Source organism: Streptopelia decaocto (genome assembly GCF_964273445.1).
Source record: "Streptopelia decaocto genome assembly, contig: HAP1_SCAFFOLD_301, whole genome shotgun sequence".
NCBI classification, from domain to species: Eukaryota; Metazoa; Chordata; class Aves; order Columbiformes; family Columbidae; genus Streptopelia; species Streptopelia decaocto.
In genome coordinates this window covers 70,745-93,406 of record NW_028115984.1, presented here as the reverse complement: position 1 = coordinate 93,406, position 22,662 = coordinate 70,745, and the positions used below count along the sequence as shown (strand labels likewise).

The window sequence follows — 22,662 nt, the reverse complement described above, 5'->3', positions numbered from 1 at the left end:
CCCCAGCTCTGGGGGTGTCCCCAGCTCTCGGGGTCCCCAGCTCTGGGGGTGTCCCCAGCTCTTGGGTGTCCCCAGCTCTGGGGGTGTCCCCAGCTCTCGGGTGTCCCCAGCTCTGGGGGTGTCCCCAGCTCTGGGGGTGTCCCCCAGCTCTCGGTGTCCCCAGCTCTGGGGGTGTCCCCAGCTCTCGGGGTCCCCAGCTCTGGGGGTGTCCCCAGCTCTGGGGGTGTCCCCAGCTCTCAGGGTCCCCAGCCTGGCTGCCCCGGCCCTCAGGCGTCCATGCGGCACAGGGGGCTGTCGTAGACCGTCTGCAGGTTGACGCGGTGCCCGACCAGCTCGCGGATGTTGTTGATGCCGTATTTGATCATGGTGGGGCTGGGGACGGGGCAGCGGGTCAGCGGGGGCGGGGCGGGGCGATGGGGGGTCCCCGGCCCCACTCACCGCTCCAGCGACAGCCCCCAGGCGATGACCGCGACGTTCTCGGGGAGCCCCATGGGCAGCAGCAGCTCCGGGCGGAACACGCCCGAGTTCCCCAGCTCCACCCAGCGCCCCAGCCCTGGGGGCACCGGGGGCGCCGGTGACACAGAGACAGACACCCCAGAGACCCCCGGAATGGGACAGACACCCCAGAGACCCCCGGGGTGGGGCAGACACCCCAGAGACCCCCGGAATGGGACAGACACCCCAGAGACCCCCGGGGTGGGACAGACACCCCAGAGACCCCCGGAATGAGACAGACACCCCAGAGACCCCCGGAATGGGGCAGACACCCCAGAGACCCCCAGAATGAGACAGACACCCCAGAGACCCCCGGAATGGGACAGACACCCCAGAGACCCCCGGAATGGGGCAGACACCCCAGAGACCCCCGAATGGGGCAGACACCCCAGAGACCCCCGAATGGGACAGACACCCCAGAGACCCCCGGGGTGGGACAGACACCCCAGAGACCCCCCAGAATGAGACAGACACCCCAGAGACCCCCAGAATGGGGCAGACACCCCAGAGACCCCCGGAATGGGACAGACACCCCAGAGACCCCCGAATGGGACAGACACCCCAGAGACCCCCGGGGTGGGACAGACACCCCAGAGACCCCCCAGCATGAGACAGACACCCCAGAGACCCCCGGAATGGGACAGACACCCCAGAGACCCCCCAGAATGAGACAGACACCCCAGAGACCCCCGGCATGGGGCAGACACCCCAGAGACCCCCGGGGTGGGACTGGGACCCCAGAGACCCCCAGAAACCCCTGGGCTGAGACAGGACCCCCCGGGCTGAGATGGGACCCCAGGGACTCTTGGGGTGAGACAGGAACCCCCCACCTGGGGGTGAGATCAGGGGCCCCCCCAGTGCCCCAGAGGGTGGAACAGGGGCCCCCTGAGACGCCCCCGCCAGGATGACCCCCAGACCCCCCAAAGGGGGACCCCAAATCCCCATCCCAGAACCCCCAAAGACCCCACACCAGAACCCCTCCAGGGTCACCCCAAATCCCGACCCCCCCCCACCTGAGTGAGGAGAATGAGGCTGAGCTGCCCCCCCCAAAATGTCGCCCCAGTGTCCCCCCGCCCCATGGGGGCACACACGGAACGCGGGGTGTCCCTCCTGTTCTGGGGGTGCTTTGGGGCCCCCCGCCCCTCACCCTCATGGTAGCTGAAGATCTCCACGCTGGGCTCGGTGTAGGGGTTGTAGGCGGGTTTGAAGCGCAGGCGGGTGATCCCTGCGGACACGGGGGGTGCGGGGGCTCAGGGCGTCCATGGGGCTCAGGGGGTCCATGGGGGTCCATGGGGGTCCATGGGGCTCAGGGGGTCCATGGGGGGTCCATGGGGCTCAGGGGGTCCATGGGGGTCCATGGGGACTCAGGGGGTCCATGGGGGCTCAGGGGGTCCATGGGAGTCCATGGGGGCTCAGGGGGTCCATGGGGGTCCATGGGGGCTCAGGGGGTCCATGGGGGTCCATGGGGCTCAGGGGGTCCATGGGGGTCCATGGGGGCTCAGGGGGTCCATGGGGGGTCCATGGGGACTCAGGGGGTCCATGGGGGCTCAGGGGGTCCATGGGAGTCCATGGGGGCTCAGGGGGTCCATGGGGGTCCATGGGGGCTCAGGGGGTCCATGGGGGTCCATGGGGCTCAGGGGGTCCATGGGGGTCCATGGGGGCTCAGGGGGTCCATGGGGGGTCCATGGGGACTCAGGGGGTCCATGGGGGCTCAGGGGGTCCATGGGGGTCCATGAGGGCTCAGGGGGTCCATGGGGGTCCATGGGGGCTCAGGGGGTCCATGGGGGTCCATGGGGCTCAGGGGGTCCATGGGGGTCCATGGGGGCTCAGGGGTCCATGGGGGTCCATGGGGCTCAGGGGGTCCATGGGGCTCAGGGGGTCCATGGGGGGTCCATGGGGCTCAGGGGGTCCATGGGGGTCCATGGGGCTCAGGGGGTCCATGGGGGGTCCATGGGGGCTCAGGGGGTCCATGGGGGTCCATGGGGGCTCAGGGGGTCCATGGGGGGTCCATGGGGACTCAGGGGGTCCATGGGGGCTCAGGGGGTCCATGGGGGTCCATGGGGGCTCAGGGGGTCCATGGGGGTCCATGGGGCTCAGGGGGTCCATGGGGGTCCATGGGGGCTCAGGGGGTCCATGGGGGTCCATGGGGCTCAGGGGGTCCATGGGGCTCAGGGGGTCCATGGGGGTCCATGGGGGCTCAGGGGGTCCATGGGGGTCCATGGAGCTCAGGGGGTCCATGGGGGTCCATGGGGGCTCAGGGGGTCCATGGGGGTCCATGGGGGGTCCATGGGGGCTCAGGGGGTCCATGGGGGTCCATGGGGGCTCAGGGGGTCCATGGGGGTCCATGGGGGTCCATGGGGACTCAGGGGGTCCATGGGGGTCCATGGGGGCTCAGGGGGTCCATGGGGGTCCATGGGGGTCCATGGGGACTCAGGGGGTCCATGGGGGTCCATGGGGACTCAGGGGGTCCATGGGGGTCCATGGGGCTCAGGGGGTCCATGGGGACTCAGGGGGTCCATGGGGGTCCATGGGGACTCAGGGGGTCCATGGGGGCTCAGGGGGTCCATGGGGGGTCCATGGGGGTCCATGGGGACTCAGGGGGTCCATGGGGGCTCAGGGGGTCCATGGGGGGTCCATGGGGGTCCATGGGGGCTCAGGGGGTCCATGGGGGGTCCATGGGGGTCCATGGGGGCTCAGGGGGTCCATGGGGGGTCCATGGGGGCTCAGGGGGTCCATGGGGGTCCATGGGGGCTCAGGGGGTCCATGGGGGTCCATGGGGGGTCCATGGGGGTCCATGGGGGCTCAGGGGGTCCATGGGGGTCCATGGGGGTCCATGGGGACTCAGGGGGTCCATGGGGGGTCCATGGGGCTCCGTGGGGCCCAGGGGTCCGTACCCAGCTTCCCGAAGAACTGCCGCAGCAGCCCCAGCAGGTGCGCCAGCCCCAGCCCCCGCTCGGCCACCAGCCCCTCCACCTGGTGGAACTCGGCCAGGTGCGTGGCGTCCAGGCTCTCGTTGCGGAACACGCGGTCGATCGAGAACAGCTTGACGGGGCAGAACTTGTCCTGGGGAGGGGTCACACACGGCCCTGAGCCCCCCGAGCCCCCCCGGACCCCCCTGGACCCCCCAGACCCCCCAAAGCCCCGACCTGCCGCGCCAGCCGGTACAGCGCCCGCGCGCTCGCCGCCGTCGTGTGCGTCCTCAGCAGGTTCCTTCGCGCCTCCTCCATCCGCCACTCGCTCTTGTACCTGGGGGGGCGGCTCAGCGGGGGGGGCACGGCCGGGGACCCCCAGCCCGCCCCCCGCCCGGCCCCTCACCCCTGCGAGCCGTAGCCGCCCTGCGAATGGACCTTCTTCACCTTGGCCGCGTAGGCGGGGGGCGGCGCGGGGGCCTCGGCGGGGTCTGGGGGGCACAGGGGTCAGTGGTGGCGCGGGGGGGCTGGGGGGTCCCAGGGTATAAACGGGGCCCCGCACCCACCCAGCAGGAAGAAGGTGTCGTGCTGGTCGCGCGCCGGGTGCTGCTGCGGCTGGAACAGCGCGTCGAAGTTCCAGAACGAGCTCTCCACGAAGTTCTGGGTGGGCATCTCCGAGAACCTGGGGGGACGGCGTCAGGGGCCGGGGACACCCCGGGGACACCCCGGGGACAGCGTGGGGACCCCGGGGACACCCCGGGGACAGCGTGGGGACAGCGTGGGGACAGCGTGGGGACCCCGGGGGCACCCCAGGGACAGCGTGGGGACCCTGGGGACAGCGTGGGGACCCCGGGGGCACCCCGGGGACAGCGTGGGGACCCCGGGGACACCCCGGGGACACCCCGGGGACAGCGTGGGGACCCCGGGGGCACCCCAGGGACAGCGTGGGGACCCTGGGGACACCCCAGGGACAGCGTGGGGACCCCGGGGACACCCCGGGGACAGCGTGGGGACAGCGTGGGGACCCTGGGGGCACCCCAGGGACAGCGTGGGGACCCCGGGGACACCCCGGGGACAGCGTGGGGACCCCGGGGACAGCGTGGGGACAGCGTGGGGACCCCGGGGACACCCTGGGGACACCCCGGGGACAGCGTGGGGACAGCGTGGGGACCCTGGGGGCACCCCAGGGACAGCGTGGGGACCCCCGGGGACACCCCGGGGACAGCGTGGGGACGCCGGGGACAGCGTGGGGACAGCGTGGGGACCCCGGGGACACCCTGGGGACACCCCGGGGACAGCGTGGGGACCCCGGGGGCACCCCAGGGACAGCGTGGGGACAGCGTGGGGACCCCGGGGACACCCCAGGGACAGCGTGGGGACCCCGGGGACACCCCGGGGACACCCCGGGGACAGCGTGGGGACAGCGTGGGGACCCCTGGGGCACCCCAGGGACAGCGTGGGGACCCCGGGGACACCCCGGGGACAGCGTGGGGACCCCGCTCACCCCATCTCCAGGAAGATCTGGCGCAGCTGGGACCGGACCTTGAGCAGCGGGTGCAGGTGCCCGCAGGCGGGCGGCAGCCCCAGCGCCGAGAAGTTGTACGGCTTGAACGGCCGGGCGCGCCACGAGCCCCTGGGGGGGGCAGCGGGGTCAAGGTCAGGGTCACGGCGAGGTCAAGGGCGGGGGCGCGGCGGGGTCAAGGGCGGGGTCGCTCACGTGGCGATCATGTCGGGCGTCAGCTCCGTCTCCTGCCGCGTCACGGCCGTGCTGAACGCGCTGCCCTTGGTGATCCAGTACGACTTGAGGGTGCTGGGGGGCAGGGGGGTCAGGGGACGCCCCAAACCCGGGGACACCCCAAACCCAGGGACGCCCCAAACCCGGGGACGCCCCAAACCCGGGGACACCCCAAGCCCAGGGACGCCCCAAACCCGGGGACACCCCAAACCCAGGGACGCCCCCGGCCCCGCTCACACTTCCAGCAGCAGTTTCCTGCGCTTGAGCTCCGCGCGCTCGCGCTCGGGCAGCTGCTCGGCCTCCCCGCGCTGCACCCGCCGCAGGCTCTCCTGCACCGCGTCCTGCACCGCCGACACCTGGGGACACGGGGACAATGGGGACAATGGGGACAGAGCCACGCGGACCCCGTCCTGCACCGCGTCCTGCACCGCCGACACCTGGGGACACGGGGACAATGGGGACAATGGGGACAGAGCCACGCGGACCCCGTCCTGCACCGCGTCCTGCACCGCCGACACCTGGGGACACGGGGACAATGGGGACAATGGGGACAGAGCCACGCGGACCCCGTCCTGCACCGCGTCCTGCACCGCCGACACCTGGGGACACGGGGACAATGGGGACAATGGGGACAGGGCCACGCGGACCCCGTCCTGCACCGCGTCCTGCACCGCCGACACCTGGGGACACGGGGACAATGGGGACAATGGGGACAGAGCCACGCGGACCCCGTCCTGCACCGCGTCCTGCACCGCCGACACCTGGGGACACGGGGACAATGGGGACAATGGGGACAGGGCCACGCGGACCCCGTCCTGCACCGCGTCCTGCACCGCCGACACCTGGGGACACGGGGACAATGGGGACAATGGGGACAGAGCCACGCGGACCCCGTCCTGCACCGCGTCCTGCACCGCCGACACCTGGGGACACGGGGTGATGAACGGGACCCTCAGTTCCCCCAGCCCAGGGCGCTCCAGGGGACCCCCAGGGGACACCCCAGTGTCCCAGTGTCACTCACCGCGGGCAGCACGCGGGGTCACCCTGTCCCCATGTCCCCATGTCCCAGTGTCACTCACCGCGGGCAGCACGCGGGGTCACCCTGTCCCCAGTGTCCCCAGTGTCCCCATGTCCCAGTGTCACTCACCGCGGGCAGCACGCGGGGTCACCCTGTCCCCATGTCCCCAGTGTCCCCATGTCCCAGTGTCACTCACCGCGGGCAGCACGCGGGGTCACCCTGTCCCCATGTCCCCATGTCCCCATGTCCCAGTGTCACTCACCGCGGGCAGCACGCGGGGTCACCCTGTCCCCAGTGTCCCCAGTGTCCCCAGTGTCCCCAGTGTCCCCAGTGTCCCCATGTCCCAGTGTCACTCACCGCGGGCAGCACGCGGGGGCCGCCGGGCGCCCCCTTGTCCAGGTGCAGCCACTTGTTGGCCATGGCCTTGCTGAACCCCACGGAGCCGCCGGGCAGCTTCTGGGGGACGAGGGGCCGGTGGGTCCCGCTGACCCCCGCTGACCCTGGACCCCCCTGCAACCCCCCCGTTCTCACCGAGGCCTCGCTGGGGGGCAGCCCCCCCAGTGACCCCCGTCCCCCCCGTTCTCACCGAGGCCTCGCTGGGGGGCAGCCCCCCCTGACCCCCCGTCCCCCCCGTTCTCACCGAGGCCTCGCTGGGGGGCAGCCCCCAGTGACCCCCGTCCCCCCCGTTCTCACCGAGGCCTCGTTGGGGGGCAGCCCCCCCGACCCCCCGTCCCCCCCGTTCTCACCGAGGCCTCGTTGGGGGGCAGCCCCCCCGACCCCCCGTCCCCCCCGTTCTCACCGAGGCCTCGTTGGGGGGCAGTCCCCGTGACCCCCGTCCCCCCCGTTCTCACCGAGGCCTCGCTGGGGGGCAGCCCCCGTGACCCCCGTCCCCCCCGTTCTCACCGAGGCCTCGTTGGGGGGCAGCCCCCCCAGTGACCCCCCGTCCCCCCCGTTCTCACCGAGGCCTCGCTGGGGGGCAGCCCCCCGGGCGGGAGGCTCCGCAGCAGCCGCACCTCGGGGCTCCCGTCCCGCAGCACCGCGGAGCCCTCGGGGCTGAGCTCCCAGCGCTGGGTGGCGCGCGGCTGCGCCTCGATCACCTGCGGGAGCGGGGCCGGGACCGGACCGGGTTCAGTGCGGGATCAGCACCGGGACCGGGACCGGACCGGCTTCAGTGCGGGATCAGCACCGGGGCCGGAACCGGACCGGCTTCAGTGCGGGATCAGCACCGGGACCGGGACCGGGCACCGGGTTCAGTGCGGGATCAGCACCGGGACCGGGAACGGACCGGGTTCAGTGCGGGATCAGCACCGGGACCGGGCACCGGGTTCAGTGCGGGATCAGCACCGGGACCGGGACCGGGCACCGGGTTCAGTGCGGGATCAGCACCGGGACCGGGAACGGACCGGGTTCAGTGCGGGATCAGCACCGGGACCGGGCACCGGGTTCAGTGCGGGATCAGCACCGGGACCGGGCACCGGGTTCAGTGCGGGATCAGCACTGGGACTGGGCACCGGGTTCAGTGCGGGATCAGCACCGGGACCGGGCACCGGGTTCAGTGCCGGGATCAGCACCGGGACCGGGACCGGGCACCGGGTTCAGTGCGGGATCAGCACCGGGACCGGGTACCGGGTTCAGTGCGGGATCAGCACCGGCGTCCTGGGCTCCCCTTCCCCGTCCCGCTGTTCCTCCCATCCCGTCCCGTCCGTCCCTCCCGGTCCCGTCCCGTCCGTCCCGCTGTCCCTCCCGTCCCGTCCCGTCCGTCCCGCTGTCCCTCCCGTCCCGCTGTCCCTCCCGTCCCGCCCGCCCCGTCCCGTCCCGCCCGCGCCGCCCGCCGGCCCCCGCACCTCCCCCAGCGCCTGCAGGCTCTTCACGGCGCCCACCACGGCCTGGTGCTCCACGCCGAGCGCGGCCGCGGCCGCCAGGCTGCACAGGCCCCCGCCGGGCCCCGCGGGCTCGCGCTCCAGCCGCTGCAGCAGCAGCTCGGCCACGCCGGCCGGCATCGCGGCGCCGGGAACAGCGGGACCGCTCGGAACTACCGGGAGCGCCGGGACCGCTCCGGAACTACCGGGAACGCCGGGACCGCCGGAACCACCGGGAGCGCCGGGAACACCGGGACCGCGCCGGGAACACCGGGAGCGCCGGAACCACCGGAACCGCGCGGCGTGCGCACCGGAACCGCGCGGGTCCGCGCCGGAAGGGGCGTGGCGCGCCGGGCGCCACCTTGGGCGTGGCGGGGCCGCCATGTTGAGTGTGGCCGCGGGACGGGCAGCGCGGTGGGTGCGGGGGAAGTGACGTCATGAGGCGCCCGGCTCTCCCCCCCCCGCCACACCCCGTGTGTCCCCCGGACCCGTCACCGTGGCAACGGCGGCCAGCGACCCCGCGTGGCGCCATGGTGACGCCGTTGCCGTGACTACAGCCCCCGGGGCCTCATCAGCGCAGCTATGACATCATTGCACCGTGTGACATCATCATGGCGTCACAGCGCCCGATTAGGCCGTAAACCCCCGAGACGAGCGGGAGGCGCCGTGTCCCGGGGTCCCGGGGCCCCGGGGCCGTTACCGGCGGCCGCACGTGCCCGCGGCGTCCTGGCTCTTTAAGGGCCCCACGTGACCTCGGTGACGTTCCCCGCGGCGCGAGGGGGGGGGGGGGCGTCTCCCGCCGAACGCGTGGTCGCTCCTCATTGGCTGTCGCGCTCAGCCAATGGGAAGCAGCCATCTGGGACGCCAACGTTCGGGGGCGCCGCCGCCGCCGGCCAGCGGGCGGCCGGCCAATGGGAGCGCGCCCCGCGCGGGCGCGGGCCAATGGGCTGGCGCCGGGGGCGGGCCGGGGGGCGGCGAGGTGATAAATGCGGGCGGCGCCGCCGCCCCCTCCGCAGTGCCGGGCGCCGCCGGGCCGCAGCGATCGCGTCGCCGCCATGAGCCGCCGCAGCCTCCCCGCCCTGCTCGGCGCCCTCCTGGCGCTGGCGGCCGCCGGGCCCACCCAGTTCTTCCGGGAGGAGTTCACGGACGGCGGTGAGGGGGGTCCCGGGGGGCGGGGCCTGCGGGTCCCCTGAGCTGAAGGGACCTGGGCGGGGGGGGGGGGGGGGGTCTGGTCCAGCCTTGGGTCGAACTGCGGGAGATGGGGGGGCTGGGAGATCTGGGGGGGGCTGGGAGATCTGGGGGGGGGCTGGGAGATCGGGGGGGGGCTGGGAGATCGGGGGGGGGGGGCTGGGAGATCGGGGGGGGGGCTGGGAGATCGGGGGGGGGCTGGGAGATCGGGGGGGGGCTGGGAGATCGGGGGGGGCTGGGAGATCGGGGGGGGGCTGGGAGATCGGGGGGGGGCTGGGAGATCGGGGGGGGGGCTGGGAGATCTGGGGGGGGCTGGGAGATCGGGGGGGGCTGGGAGATCGGGGGGGGGCTGGGAGATCGGGGGGGGCTGGGAGATCTGGGGAGGGGGGAATGCAGGGGGGGCAGGAGAGAGATGGGGGCTCAGAAAGAAGCGGGGGGGCAGGAGGAAGTTGGGGGCTCGGGAGCTGGGGGTCCTGGGGAGCCCCCTCCTGGGGCCTTGGGAGGACACGGGGGGGCTGGGAGGCCCCCCCGAACTTGGGGGGCAGCGATGGGGGGTGATACTGGGGGCTGGGGGGACACCCCGTGGGGGGGCACGACAGGAACTGGGGGCTTGTGTGTCCTGGGACCCCCCCAAGAGAGACCCCGAGAGCTGAGTGCCCCTTGGGGTCCTGGGGGGGCAGCTCCGTCCGTGGGGAGGGGCTGGGGGGCACTGGGGGGGGCAGCTCCGTCCGTGGGGAGGGTCCGGGGGGCACTGGGGGGGGGCAGCTCCGTCCGTGGGGAGGGTCCGGGGGGCACTGGGGGGGCAGCGCTGTGCACGGGGAGGGTCCGGGGGCACTGGGGGGGCAGCGCTGTGCACGGGGAGGGTCCGGGGGGCACTGGGGGGGCAGCGCTGTGCACGGGGAGGGTCCGGGGGCACTGGGGGGGCAGCGCTGTGCACGGGGAGGGTCCGGGGGGCACTGGGGGGGCAGCGCTGTGCACGGGGAGGGTCCGGGGGCACTGGGGGGGCAGCGCTGTGCACGGGGAGGGTCCGGGGGCACTGGGGGGGCAGCGCTGTGCACGGGGAGGGTCCGGGGGGCACTGGGGGGGCAGCGCTGTGCACGGGGAGGGTCCGGGCGTCCTGAGCGCTCCCCCCCCCAGACGCCTGGACCAGCCGGTGGGTGGAATCGAAGCACAAACCCGACTACGGGCGGTTCGTGCTCACGGCCGGGAAGTTCTACGGGGACGCCGAGAAGGACAAAGGTGCGGGGACCCCCGGGGCGGGGCGGGGCCGGGACCCCGGGGCGGGGCGGGGCCGGGACCCCCGGGGCGGGGCGGGGCCGGGACCCCCGGGGCGGGGCGGGGCCGGGACCCCGGGGCGGGGCGGGGGTGAGACCCCCGGCCCCCTCCCACCCCGCGCCGCCCGCAGGGCTGCAGACCAGCCAGGACGCGCGTTTCTACGCCATCTCCTCGCGCTTCGAGCCGTTCAGCAACCGCGACCGGGCGCTGGTGCTGCAGTTCACGGTGAAGCACGAGCAGAACATCGACTGCGGCGGCGGGTACGTGAAGCTGTTCCCGGCCGGGCTGGCGCAGGACGACATGCACGGAGACTCGGAGTACAACATCATGTTCGGTGCGCCCCGAGCCCCCCCGGGCCCCCCGAGCCCCCCAACAGTCCCCATGGCCTCCTGCAACCTCCTGTGTCCCCAGAGCCTCTCACACCCCCAAACCTCCCCAACCCCCCCCGAGCTCCCCACAGCACCCCCAAACCTCTTCATACCCCCCCAGAGCTCCCCCAATCGTCCCCATGTTTTCCTGCACCCCCAAACCTCTTCATACCCCCCCAGAGCTCCCCCAATCGTCCCCATGTTTTCCTGCACCCCCAAACCTCTTCATACCTCCCACAGAGCTCCCCCAATCGTCCCCATGTTTTCCTGCACCCCCATACCCCCCCCAGCCCTCCCAATCATCCCCACGTTTCCCCGCAACCTCAGAGTCCCCAGAGCCCCCTGCACCCCCAAGCCTCCCCATACCCCCCGGGCTGTGGGGCCCCCCTGACCCCCGTTCCCCCCCAGGCCCCGACATCTGCGGCCCCGGCACCAAGAAGGTTCACGTCATCCTCAACTACAAGGGCAAGAACGTGCTGATCAACAAGGACATTCGCTGCAAGGTTGGGGGCGGGGGGGCGGGGCTCGGGGGGCCGGGTCGCGGGGGGCCGGGTCGCAGGGGGCCGGGTCGCAGGGGGCGGGTCGCGGGGGGGCGGGGTCGCGGGCCCCCCGCCCTGACCCCCGCGCGGCGCAGGACGACGAGTTCACGCACCTGTACACGCTGGTGCTGCGCCCGGACAACACGTACGAGGTGAAGATCGACAACGCGCGCGTGGAGTCGGGGGCGCTGGAGGACGACTGGGACCTGCTGCCCCCCCGCAAGATCAAGGACCCCCAGGCCCAGAAACCCGAGGACTGGGACGAGCGGCCCAAGATCGACGACCCCGAGGACACCAAGCCCGAGGTGGGGCCGGGGGGTGGGGGCTCTGGGGGGCTCTGGGGGTCTTAGGGGATATGGGGGTGTGGGGGCTTTGGGACAAGGGGCCCAATATCAGTGACCCTGAGGACACCAAGCCTGAGGTGTGGGGCACTCGGGGGGGTTTAGGGGCTTCTGGGGGGCTCAGGGGGGCTCTGGGGGGTTTGGGGGCTCTGGGACAAGCAGCCTGAGATCAGGCCCAAATTGGGGGGCTATGGGGAGGTTTTGGGGGACTCTGGGGGGTGCAGGAGGCCATGGGGGGATGTTGGGGGGCTGTGGGCAGCGGGGGGGCTGTGGGGGGGCTGTGGGGAGCGGGGGGGCTGTGGGGGCTGTGGGGAGCGGGGGGGCTGTGGGGGGCTCAGCGGGGGGGCTCTGGGGGGCTGTGGGGGCTGCGGGGGGGCTGCGGGGCTGCGGCAGCGCCCTGACCCCGCTCCCAGGACTGGGACAAGCCCGAGCACATCCCGGACCCCGAGGCCAAGAAGCCCGAGGACTGGGACGAGGAGATGGACGGGGAGTGGGAGCCCCCGGTGATCCAGAACCCCGAGTACAAGGTGGGCGGGGGGCGCCGGGGAGGGGCCGGGACCCCCCCCAGGGCCCCCCCTGACCCCCCGGCCCCCCCAGGGCGAGTGGCGCCCCCGGCAGATCGACAACCCCCAGTACAAGGGCAAGTGGGTGCACCCCGAGATCGACAACCCCGAGTACAGCCCGGACCCCCAGCTCTACGCCTACGACAGCTTCGGCGCCATCGGCCTCGACCTCTGGCAGGTGCGGCCCGGGACCCCGGGACCCCCGGGACCCCGACCCCCCGGGACCCCCAACCCCCCCCAGGGACCCCCAACCCTCCGACCCCCAACCCTCCGACCCCCAACCCTCCGACCCCCCTGGGACCCCGACCCCCCCGGGACCCCGACCCCCCGGCACCCCCTGACCCCCACCCCCCGGGACCCCGACCCCCCGGCACCCCCTGACCCCTCATCCCCCACAGGTCAAATCCGGCACCATCTTTGACAATTTCCTCATCACGGATGACGAGAAGTTTGCGGAGGAGATCGGGAACGAGACCTGGGGGGCCACCAAGGTGAGGGGCCGGGCCCCCGTGGGCCCCCCCGTGACCCGTGGCCCCCGTGACCCGTGGCCCCCCCGTGACCCCCCGTGACCCGTGGCCCCCGTGCCCCCGCCCCCAGGAGGCCGAGCGCCGCATGAAGGAGCAGCAGGACGAGGAGCAGCGGCGGCGGCAGGAGGAGGAGGAGAAGCAGCGCGGGGACAAGGACGAGGACGAGGAGGGGGAGGGGGACGAGGAGGAGGAGGAGGAGGAGGAGGAGCCGGAGCCCGAGGAGGCGGCGCCGCGGGACGAGCTGTGACCGCGCGGGGGCGCTGCCCGCGGGGCCGCTCTGTCTCTGTGAGACCCGGACTCTATGGCCCCGCCGGGCCCGCGGGGCGAGGACTCAGGAACGGGCGCCGGGCCCGGGGGGGGCGGGGGGGCGGGGCCTCGCGGCTGCACGGGCGTCGCGATTGGTTTCTATTAAATTAACGCTGGTCCCGGCTCCGCTGCCTCCATCTTCGCGCCGCCGCCATTTTGTGCCGCCGCGCGCCGCGTCACGTGATCCGCGGGGAAGGCGGGCGGGGGTGCGACGGGGCGGGGCTCGGGTGACGCGCTTCCGGCCGCGCGTCACGTGGCGGAAGCGGCGGGGCGCCTAAGATGGCGGCGGCGTGAGTTGCATGTTGTGGCGCCGCCGCAGCCGCCGCCATGGCCGTGACCGTCACGCTGAAGACGCTGCAGCAGCAAACGTTCAAAATCCGCATGGAGCCGCACGAGACGGTGCGGGGGGGCGCCGGGCGGCGGGGGCGGGGAACCGGGACGGGACCGGGAACCGGGATGGAGCGGGGAGCGGGATGGAGCGGGAACCGGGATGGAGCGGGGACCGGGGGATGAACCCGGGATGGAGCGGGAACCGGGACGGAGCGGGAACCGGCATTAGCGGGGGGAACCGGGGCTGAACCCGGGACGGAGCGGGGGCGAGGCCGGGAGCGGGTGTGTTGGTGGGAGCGGGGGGAGAACCGGGAGTGAAACCGGCGCTGGAACCGGGGGCAGCGGGGGCGGCACCCGCGGCTGCTCCCCGGGGCCGGGGCCGTGTCCCCCCACGGGCCGTGTCCGTGTCCCCACGGGCCGTGTCCGTGTCCGTGTCCGTGTCCGTGTCCGTGTCCCCACGGGCCGTGTCCGTGTCCGTGTCCCCCCCACGCGCCGTGTCCGTGTCCGTGTCCTCGGGGGGTCCGTGGCGGTTTTGGGGCGTTTCCGGGTGATTCCGGGTCCCCCGGTTGGTTCCGAGGGGACTCGGTGGTTTCCGGGGCTGAACGAGACCGGGGGCGGGTGACCCGGCTGTGGAACAGCCCCGCGGGGGGGCGCTGCGGTGTGGGGTGACTCTGGTGTGGGGTGACTCTGGTGTGGGGTGACTCTGGTGGGGGGTGACTCTGCACTGTGGGGTGACTCTGCACTGTGGGGTGACTCTGGTGTGGGGTGACTCTGGTGTGGGGTGACTCTGCGGTTTGGGGTGACTCTGGTGTGGGGTGACTCTGGTGGGGGGTGACTCTGCACTGTGGGGTGACTCTGCACTGTGGGGTGACTCTGGTGTGGGGTGACTCTGGTGTGGGGTGACTCTGCACTGTGGGGTGACTCTGGTGTGGGGTGACTCTGGTGTGGGGTGACTCTGCGGTGGGGGGTGACTCTGCACTGTGGGGTGACTCTGCACTGTGGGGTGACTCTGGTGTGGGGTGACTCTGGTGTGGGGTGACTCTGCACTGTGGGGTGACTCTGCACTGTGGGGTGACTCTGGTGTGGGGTGACTCTGGTGTGGGGTGACTCTGGTGTGGGGTGACTCTGCACTGTGGGGTGACTCTGGTGTGGGGTGACTCTGCGGTTTGGGGTGACTCTGGTGTGGGGTGACTCTGGTGTGGGGTGACTCTGGTGTGGGGTGACTCTGCACTGTGGGGTGACTCTGGTGTGGGGTGACTCTGGTGTGGGGTGACTCTGCGGTGTGGGGTGACTCTGGTGTGGGGTGACTCTGGTGTGGGGTGACTCTGGTGTGGGGTGACTCTGCACTGTGGGGTGACTCTGCACTGTGGGGTGACTCTGGTGTGGGGTGACTCTGGTGTGGGGTGACTCTGGTGTGGGGTGACTCTGCACTGTGGGGTGACTCTGGTGTGGGGTGACTCTGCACTGTGGGGTGACTCTGCACTGTGGGGTGACTCTGCACTGTGGGGTGACTCTGGTGTGGGGTGACTCTGGTGTGGGGTGACTCTGGTGTGGGGTGACTCTGTGGTTTGGGGTGACTCTGCACTGTGGGGTGACTCTGCACTGTGGGGTGACTCTGGTGTGGGGTGACTCTGGTGTGGGGTGACTCTGCGGTTTGGGGTGACTCTGGTGTGGGGTGACTCTGGTGTGGGGTGACTCTGGTGTGGGGTGACTCTGCGGTGTGGGGTGACTCTGGTGTGGGGTGACTCTGGTGTGGGGTGACTCTGCACTGTGGGGTGACTCTGCACTGTGGGGTGACTCTGCACTGTGGGGTGACTCTGCGGTTTGGGGTGACTCTGCACTGTGGGGTGACTCTGCACTGTGGGGTGACTCTGGTGTGGGGTGACTCTGGTGTGGGGTGACTCTGCGGTGTGGGGTGACTCTGCGGTGTGGGGTGACTCTGCACTGTGGGGTGACTCTGCACTGTGGGGTGACTCTGCACTGTGGGGTGACTCTGTGGTGTGGGGTGACTCTGTGGTGTGGGGTGACTCTGCACTGTGGGGTGACTCTGGTGTGGGGTGACTCTGGTGTGGGGTGACTCTGCACTGTGGGGTGACTCTGGTTTGGGGTGACTCTGCACTGTGGGGTGACTCTGCACTGTGGGGTGACTCTGCGGTTTGGGGTGACTCTGCGGTGTGGGGTGACTCTGCGGTGTGGGGTGACTCTGCACTGTGGGGTGACTCTGGTGTGGGGTGACTCTGCGGTGTGGGGTGACTCTGCGGTGTGGGGTGATTCTCACTTTTTCGGGGTCCCCCGGGTGGGGGCGCTGCAGGAGAGCGAGGGGTTTGGGGTGACCGTGGGGGTGTTTGGGGCACCCGTGTCTTGGGGTGACTCCGCGTGGTTCTGGGGTCCCCCGGGTGGGGGCGCTCAAGGAGAAGATTGAGTTGATTTTCTGTGTGGTGTTGGGGTGACCTTGTTTTTGGGGTGACTGGTTTCGGGGTGCAGGTGCGGGCGCTCAAGGAGCAGCTCGAGGCGGCTCTGGGTGGTTTTGGGGTGACTCTGTTTTCGGGGTGCAGGTGCGGGCGCTCAAGGAGCAGCTCGAGGCAGCTCTGGGTGGTTTTGGGGTGACTCTGTTTTCGGGGTGCAGGTGCGGGCGCTCAAGGAGAAGATCGAGGCGGCTCTGGGTGGTTTTGGGGTGACTCTGTTTTCGGGGTGCAGGTGCGGGCGCTCAAGGAGCAGCTCGAGGCGGCTCTGGGTGGTTTTGGGGTGACTCTGTGTTTTCGGGGTGCAGGTGCGGGCGCTCAAGGAGAAGATCGAGGCGGCTCTGGGTGGTTTTGGGGTGACTCTGTGTGTTTTCGGGGTGCAGGTGCGGGCGCTCAAGGAGAAGATCGAGGCGGCCAAGGGCCGCGACGCGTTCCCGGTGGCCGGGCAGAAGCTGATCTACGCCGGGAAGATCCTGAGCGACGACGTCCCGATCCGCGAGTACCGGATCGACGAGAGGAACTTCGTGGTGGTCATGGTCACCAAGGTGGGACCGGCCCCGGCCCCGGCCGCGGAGCCCCCGGAGCCCCCGGAGCCCCCAAAACCCCCAGAGCCCCCAAACCCTCCCTGGAGCCCCCTAAACCCCCTGGGGCCCCAGGGTCCCCCAGACCCCAGAACCCCCACCCTCCCCGCAGGCCAAGGCCCCCCCGGGCGCCGCCCCTGAGGCCGCCGCCCCCGCCGAGCCCCCCCCGGCCCCGGGGCCCCCCCCGGCCGCCGACACCGTCCCCCCCCCGCCGGCCGCCCCCAGCGAGGAGCCCCCGGCCCCCGACGCCCCCGCGGCCCCCGCGGAGCCCCCGCCCGGGTGAGGACACGGGGCGGGGGGGGCACAGCGGGGCGGGGGGGGCACAGAGGGGCTGGGGGGGCACAGCGGGGCTGGGGGGGCACAGCGGGGCTGGGGGGGCACAGCGGGGCGGGGGGGGCACAGCGGGGCTGGGGGGAGCACAGCGGGGCTGGGGGGGCACAGAGGGGCTGGGGGGGCACAACGGGGCTGGGGGGGCACAGCGGGGCTGGGGGGGCACAGAGGGGCTGGGGGGGGCACAGCGGGGCTGGGGGGGCACAGCGGGGCGGGGGGGCGCAGCTGGGCTGGGGGAGCACAGCTGGGCTGGGGGGGCACAGCGTGACGGGGGGGGCACAGCGGGGCTGTGTTGGGGGGTGCATGGGGTGTACACAGGGGGTTGGGGGTGCAGGGTTGGGGGTACGTGGGGGTTGGGGGTACGTGGGGGTTGGGCGGCAGCCCCCGCTCGGCCCCGCCCGCCACGTCCCCCTTTGTCCCGGCAGCTCCGTCCCCCCCCCGGGCAGCGCCGGGCGCTCGGCGGACGCCGCGTCCACCCTCGGTGGGTGCCGGGGGACATGGGGACGGGGGGGCGGGGGGACACAGGGACGGGGGGACATGGGGACGGGGGGATGGGGGGACACGGGGACACGGGGACGGGGGGGCGGGGGGACAGAGGGACACAGGGACGGAGGGACACGGGGACGGGGGGACACGGGGACGGGGGGGCGGGGGGACACGGGGACGGGGGGACGCGGGGAGGGGGGGACTCGGGGGGGCAGAAGGGCGCGCGGGGGGTCCTTGGGTGAGGGGGGTGGGCGGAGCCTGGGGGCTCCTGGGGGAGGTTTGGGGGGGGCCCGGCGGAGGGACCGAGGCCCGGAAATGGGGCCGGTGGAATTTGGGGTGCTCGTCATGTCGGGGGTGCGGGGAGGGGGCGGGGGGCGGGTGTCGGGTCCCAGCGCCGCCCCCCGCAGTGACGGGCTCCGAGTACGAGACCATGCTGGCCGAGATCATGTCCATGGGCTACGAGCGCGAGCGCGTGGTGGCCGCGCTGAGGGCGAGTTTCAACAACCCCCACCGCGCCGTGGAGTACCTGCTGACGGTATGACCCCTGACCCCTGACCCCTGACCCCCGACCCCTGACCCCCCACCGCGCCGTGGAGTACCTGCTGACGGTATGACCCCTGACCCCCGACCCCTGACCCCTGACCCCCCACCGCGCCGTGGAGTACCTGCTGACGGTACGACCCCTGACCCCCGACCCCTGACCCCCCCCGCGCCGTGGAGTACCTGCTGACGGTACGACCCCTGACCCCCGACCCCCGACCCCTGACCCCCCACCGCGCCGTGGAGTACCTGCTGACGGTATGACCCCTGACCCCCGACCCCCAACCCCTGACCCCCCACCGCGCCGTGGAGTACCTGCTGACGGTATGACCCCTGACCCCCGACCCCTGACCCCTGACCCCCCCCGCGCCGTGGAGTACCTGCTGACGGTATGACCCCTGACCCCTGACCCCCCACCGCGCCGTGGAGTACCTGCTGACGGTAACCCCTGACCCCCGACCCCTGACCCCCCCGCGCCATGGAGTACCTGCTGACGGTAACCCCTGACCCCCGACCCCTGACCCCCCCGCGCCATGGAGTACCTGCTGACGGTGGGGGGGGAGCCCCACTGACCACTGTTGACACCCCAACCCCCACTGATCCCCCCTCACCCCCACCGACCCCCCCTGAACCCACCGACCCCCCCGAAGCCCCCCGGTGCTCCTGAGCCTGCACTGACCCCCCCCGGGCTCTGGAGACTCTGCTGAGGGTGAGGGGGGGCGGGGACGCCCCAAACCCGCTGCCCCCCCAAACCCGCTGACCTGCCCCCCCAAACCCGCTGACCCCCCAAACCCGCTGCCCCCCAGGGCATCCCCGGCAGCCCCGAGCCCGAGCGCCCCCCCGTGCAGGAGAGTCGCCCCCCCGAGCAGCCGGTGCCTGAAGGTCAGTGGGTGGGGCCTGGGCGGGACACACCCCCAGGGCGGGGCCTGGGCGGGGCAGGAACACCCACTGGGTGGGGTTTACATTGGACACACCCACTGGGTGGGGTTTACATTGGACACACCTGCTAAGGGGTGGGGCTGTGACTGGCCACGCCCCCATGGGGGTGTGTCTGGCTGGGCTGGAGGCTCCGCCTCTTTGGGTGGGGCTTGTGATCCGTCCCCCAGGGGGTGGGGTTTGAGATTTTGTTGGGGTGTGGCCTTGAGGTCCCTCCCCTTGTGGGTGGGGCCTAGGGCTAAGCCCCACCCCGATGGAGCTGGACGGGTCATTGTTGGGTTTACAGAGTGGGGGCGTGGCCTGGAATGCCCCACCCCTTAGCGGGTGTGGCCTGGCCGGGCACGGGGCTTGAGGGGTGTGGCTTCTCCCAGTGGGCGTGGCTGAGCCGGCTCCGCCCACGCGCCCCCTGCAGGGGAGAACCCGCTGGAGTTCCTGCGTGAGCAGCCGCAGTTCCAGAACATGCGGCAGGTGATCCAGCAGAACCCGGCGCTGCTGCCCGCGCTGCTGCAGCAGCTGGGCCAGGAGAACCCGCAGCTGCTGCAGGTACCCCCGGGACCCCCCGAACCGCCCTGAGCCCCTGGGGGCCCCCATGACCCCCAACCCACCCTGTCCCCCCAGCAAATCAGCCAGCACCAGGAGCAGTTCATCCAGATGCTGAACGAGCCGCTGGGCGAGCTGGGCGAGCTGGAGGGGGAGGTGGGCGCCATTGGGGACGAGTCCCCCCAGATGAACTACATCCAGGTGACGCCGCAGGAAAAAGAAGCCATAGAGAGGGTAAGGACGCGGGGTCAGCAGGGCCCAGGGTTAACAGCACGGCTGAGCTGTGCCGGTGTTGCACAGCCATCAGCAGGGACCGGAGCAAACGGTGCGGCTGAGCTGCGCGGGTGTTCCAGTTGTCAGTAGAGGCCAGAGTTAACTGTGGGGCCGATTTGTGTGGCTGTGTCACGGCCATCAGTAGGGGCCAGAGTTAATACTGGGGCTGATCTGTGGAGGTGTTTTACAGTCATCAGTAGGGCTCAGAGTGAACACTTCTCTCCCCAGCTCAAGGCGCTGGGAGGCAGCGCGGGGCCCGGGGTGCATGGGGACGTCAGTAGGTGGTCAGTAGGGCTCAGTGAACGCTCCCGCAGCTCAAGGCGCTGGGAGGCAGCGCGGGCCGTGGTCAGTAGGGCTCAGTGAACGCTCCCGCAGCTCAAGGCGCTGGGCTTCCCCGAGAGCCTGGTCATCCAGGCCTATTTCGCCTGCGAGAAGAACGAGAACCTGGCGGCCAATTTCCTGCTCAGCCAGAACTTCGACGACGACTGAGGGACCCCGCGGGGGGAGGGGCGGCCCCCCGCCCGGCCACGCCCCGCGGGAGCAGCAGCCGATTGGTGGAGCCCCCGGACCCCTCTCTGCTGGGGGGTCGGGGGGGGCTCGGCAAAAACTGCATCATCCCATCCCCCCCCGACCCGCGGGCCCTGGGGGGAGGGGGCGGCGCCGCGGGAAGAACCACGAGGGGGGGAGATTAAACGCAGAATTTTAAACCCATTTTGGTGTCGTGATGTGGGGGGGAGGGACCCCCGGGGGGAGGGGGCGGGGGGTCCCCGGGGGCTCAGGAACCGCTCCCCGGGTTGGGGGATTCAGGAGCCCCCGCCAGTCCCGAGGGGTCCCGGGGCGGGTCCAGGTTCAGGAGCCCCCGCCGGTCCCGGGGGGTCCCGGGGCGGGTTCAGGAGCCCCCGCCGGTCCCGGGGGGTCCCGGGGCAGGTTCAGGAGCCCCCGCCGGTCCCGAGGGGTCCCGGGGCAGGTTCAGGAGCCCCCGCCGGGTCCCGGGGCAGGTTCAGGAGCCCCCGCCGGTCCCGGGGCGGGTTCAGGTTCAGGAGCCCCCGCCGGTCCCGGGGCGGGTTCAGGAGCCCCCGCCGGTCCCGGGGGGGGCCCCCGGGGGGGGCCGCTCGGCAGCAGCGGCCTCAGCGGCGGCCAACGCGCTCCGCGCCGCCTCGTCCCGCTCGCGCCGCCGCCGCCGCTTCTCCTCCCGCCGCTCCTGCCGCTCCAGCTCCGCCAGCAGCGCCTGCGCCTGCGCGGGGCCGCGCGGGGGCGCTCCCGGGCGGGGCGGGGCCAGCGCCAGCCCCGCCCCCTCCAGCAGCCGCCGCCGCCGCTCCGCCTCCGCCCGCGCGCGCTCCCGCGCCGCCGCGCGCTCCTCCCGCCACGCGCGCACCCGCGCCGGCATCGCGGCCAGGGCCGCGGCCACGCGCTGCGCCCTGCGGGGAAAACGGGGGTCACGGGGGGACACCGGGGGGGGTCACCGGGGGTCAGGGGTCACGGGGGGGACAGAGGGACCCCCGGAATAGGAACGTGGGGACACGAGGACACCGTGGGGACGGAGGGACCCCCAAGACGGGGACACGGGGACGGCGGGGACGGGGGGGGAAGGCCGGGCTGGGGACACGCCCGGTGCCGGTTCTCCCGGTGACACCCCCTGCCCCCCCACCTCTCCTCGCGCTCCCGCGCCGCCTCGCGCTCCCGCCGCTCCAGCGCCTCCTGCCGGTCCCGCAGCGGCGGGTCCCACTCGCGCTCCTCCGCCTCCGCCTCGCGCAGCCGCTCGGGGCCGGGCCAGAGCGCCCCGGCCGGGACCCCCGCGGCCTCCCCGAGCCGCCCGAACCGCCGCGCCGGGTCCGCGGGCGCCGGGCGGGGCCGCAGCGGCAGCGGGGCCGCCCGGTAGCCCCGGCTCGGGGTCAGCGCCGCCGCCAGCGCCCGCCGCAAGGGCGCCGCCATCTTGCGCCGGAAGCGACGGGGAGTGAGGGCGGAAGCGGCTGAAGGCGAGGGCGGAAGCCGGGACGGGAGGTGACGGGCGGGGGCGGGGCTGCGATAGCGGGGGCGGCTCAAAACGGGGGGGTCTGATAACGGGGGGTCGGATAATGGATTTCTGATCGGGGGGGGGTCGGATAACGGGGGGGTCGGATAACGGGGTTCTGTTGAAGGGGGGGTTCGGATAACGGGGGGATCTGATAACGGGGGGTCTGACAACGGGGGGGTCTCATAACGGGGGCTCCGATACCGGGTCTCGCACCGGGGGCCCGGGAGCCCCGTCGGTGTCCGGGGGGACGCGGGGGTGGGGGTTGGGGGGGGGTCGCTCCGGGCGCTGCGAAGCTGCCGCCCCTCCCCCCGCGGGGTTCGGCACGCGCGGGTTCCCCTCCCCCCCCGTTCAGCCGCAGCCAAACCCGGATCGGCGCCGTTAACCCCCCGGCCCCGCCCCCTGGGCCCCCCCGGACGCCTGGGTCCCTGCCGGGGGGGCGGGGTTCCGGGATCGCTCCCCGCGCGGGCCCCACGGGGGGGCGGGGGGGCCCTAATGGCTTCCAGGCCTCGGCAGCCGCCAGAACCCTCCGTGAGCCAAAAACCCCCGAAATCGCCCCAAAACGCTCCCCGAGCCGCCCCCTCCCCCTCCCGCCAGCCGGGGACCCAAGCGTCCGAGTCCCCTCCCCCCCCCAGCCCGAGGGGCGGGGCTGGAACGCCGCCCGTTTTCGGGCAGTTTCGCCCCGTTTTGGGGCCTCTGCGGCTCCTTCGCTTTCGTGGGGCCCCGCGGGCGAGACCCCCGGACGGGGTCACCGGGGGGGTCCCCGCGTGTCCCCCCGCGTGTCCCCCCGGTTCCCCCCCGCCATCACACGTCCACACCCCCGCTCGGCTCCAGCTGCGGCGGCGGCACATCTGGCACAGGGACACAACTGTCACTGTTGTCGCATCTGCCACCGGTGTCGCATCTGTCACCGGTGTCACATCTGTCACCCGTGGCCCCTGAGCAGCCGGTCGGGAAGGGGACACGCGGGGACTGACGGGGGCTCGGACGCCTGGGTCCGCTCTGGCCGTGGGGACACTGGGGCCCCCCCCGCGGTGCCGGCAGCGAAGG

General features: G+C 72.9%; 4 protein-coding genes across 9 annotated transcripts; 2 read left to right on the top strand and 2 right to left on the bottom strand.

The window, feature by feature from the left end:
- Nucleotides 1-156: 156 nt before the first annotated feature.
- On the bottom strand, nt 157-8,470 carry FARSA (phenylalanyl-tRNA synthetase subunit alpha). 6 transcript variants are annotated; one of them, XR_014186556.1, is made up of 15 exons: nt 8,002-8,294; nt 7,090-7,254; nt 6,851-6,875; nt 6,515-6,613; nt 5,544-6,062; nt 5,377-5,495; nt 5,122-5,214; nt 4,909-5,037; nt 3,971-4,086; nt 3,811-3,895; nt 3,642-3,741; nt 3,390-3,558; nt 1,643-1,720; nt 439-553; nt 347-372 (listed from the first exon to the last, which is right to left on the bottom strand). XR_014186556.1 is itself a non-coding variant. In XM_082077097.1 (14 exons), exons 1-14 carry the CDS (start codon nt 8,155-8,157, stop codon nt 267-269), a joined length of 2,019 nt encoding a protein of 672 aa, XP_081933223.1. In that variant the 5' UTR covers nt 8,158-8,290; the 3' UTR covers nt 157-266. The 6 variants fall into 6 exon arrangements, 3 of the variants coding, with proteins under 3 accessions (XP_081933223.1, XP_081933222.1, XP_081933224.1); XM_082077097.1 differs by lacking the exon at nt 6,851-6,875 and having other exon boundaries at nt 157-372; nt 6,515-6,610; nt 7,117-7,254; nt 8,002-8,290; XM_082077096.1 differs by lacking the exon at nt 6,851-6,875 and having other exon boundaries at nt 160-372; nt 7,117-7,254; nt 8,002-8,288.
- A 457-nt stretch (nt 8,471-8,927) lies between these two features.
- Nucleotides 8,928-13,247, top strand: CALR (calreticulin; the record flags this gene model as incomplete). Its single annotated transcript, XM_082077104.1, is given in 11 exon segments — nt 8,928-8,982; nt 8,985-9,030; nt 9,032-9,168; nt 10,342-10,443; nt 10,610-10,813; nt 11,256-11,350; nt 11,482-11,691; nt 12,141-12,254; nt 12,325-12,468; nt 12,689-12,781; nt 12,888-13,247. Coding segments are annotated over 11 exon segments (1,377 nt in total). The 3' UTR covers nt 13,065-13,247.
- A 124-nt stretch (nt 13,248-13,371) lies between these two features.
- Nucleotides 13,372-20,312, top strand: RAD23A (RAD23 homolog A, nucleotide excision repair protein). Its single transcript, XM_082077105.1, has 9 exons — nt 13,372-13,522; nt 16,299-16,460; nt 16,609-16,775; nt 17,252-17,307; nt 17,720-17,847; nt 18,659-18,734; nt 19,201-19,331; nt 19,407-19,562; nt 19,977-20,312. The coding sequence occupies exons 1-9, from the start codon at nt 13,451-13,453 to the stop codon at nt 20,088-20,090; spliced, it is 1,062 nt and encodes a 353-aa protein (XP_081933231.1). The 5' UTR covers nt 13,372-13,450; the 3' UTR covers nt 20,091-20,312.
- A 142-nt stretch (nt 20,313-20,454) lies between these two features.
- GADD45GIP1 (GADD45G interacting protein 1) lies at nt 20,455-21,542 on the bottom strand. Its single transcript, XM_082077108.1, has 2 exons — nt 21,250-21,542; nt 20,455-21,019 (listed from the first exon to the last, which is right to left on the bottom strand). Exons 1-2 carry the CDS (start codon nt 21,531-21,533, stop codon nt 20,668-20,670), a joined length of 636 nt encoding a protein of 211 aa, XP_081933234.1. The 5' UTR covers nt 21,534-21,542; the 3' UTR covers nt 20,455-20,667.
- Nucleotides 21,543-22,662: the final 1,120 nt, after the last annotated feature.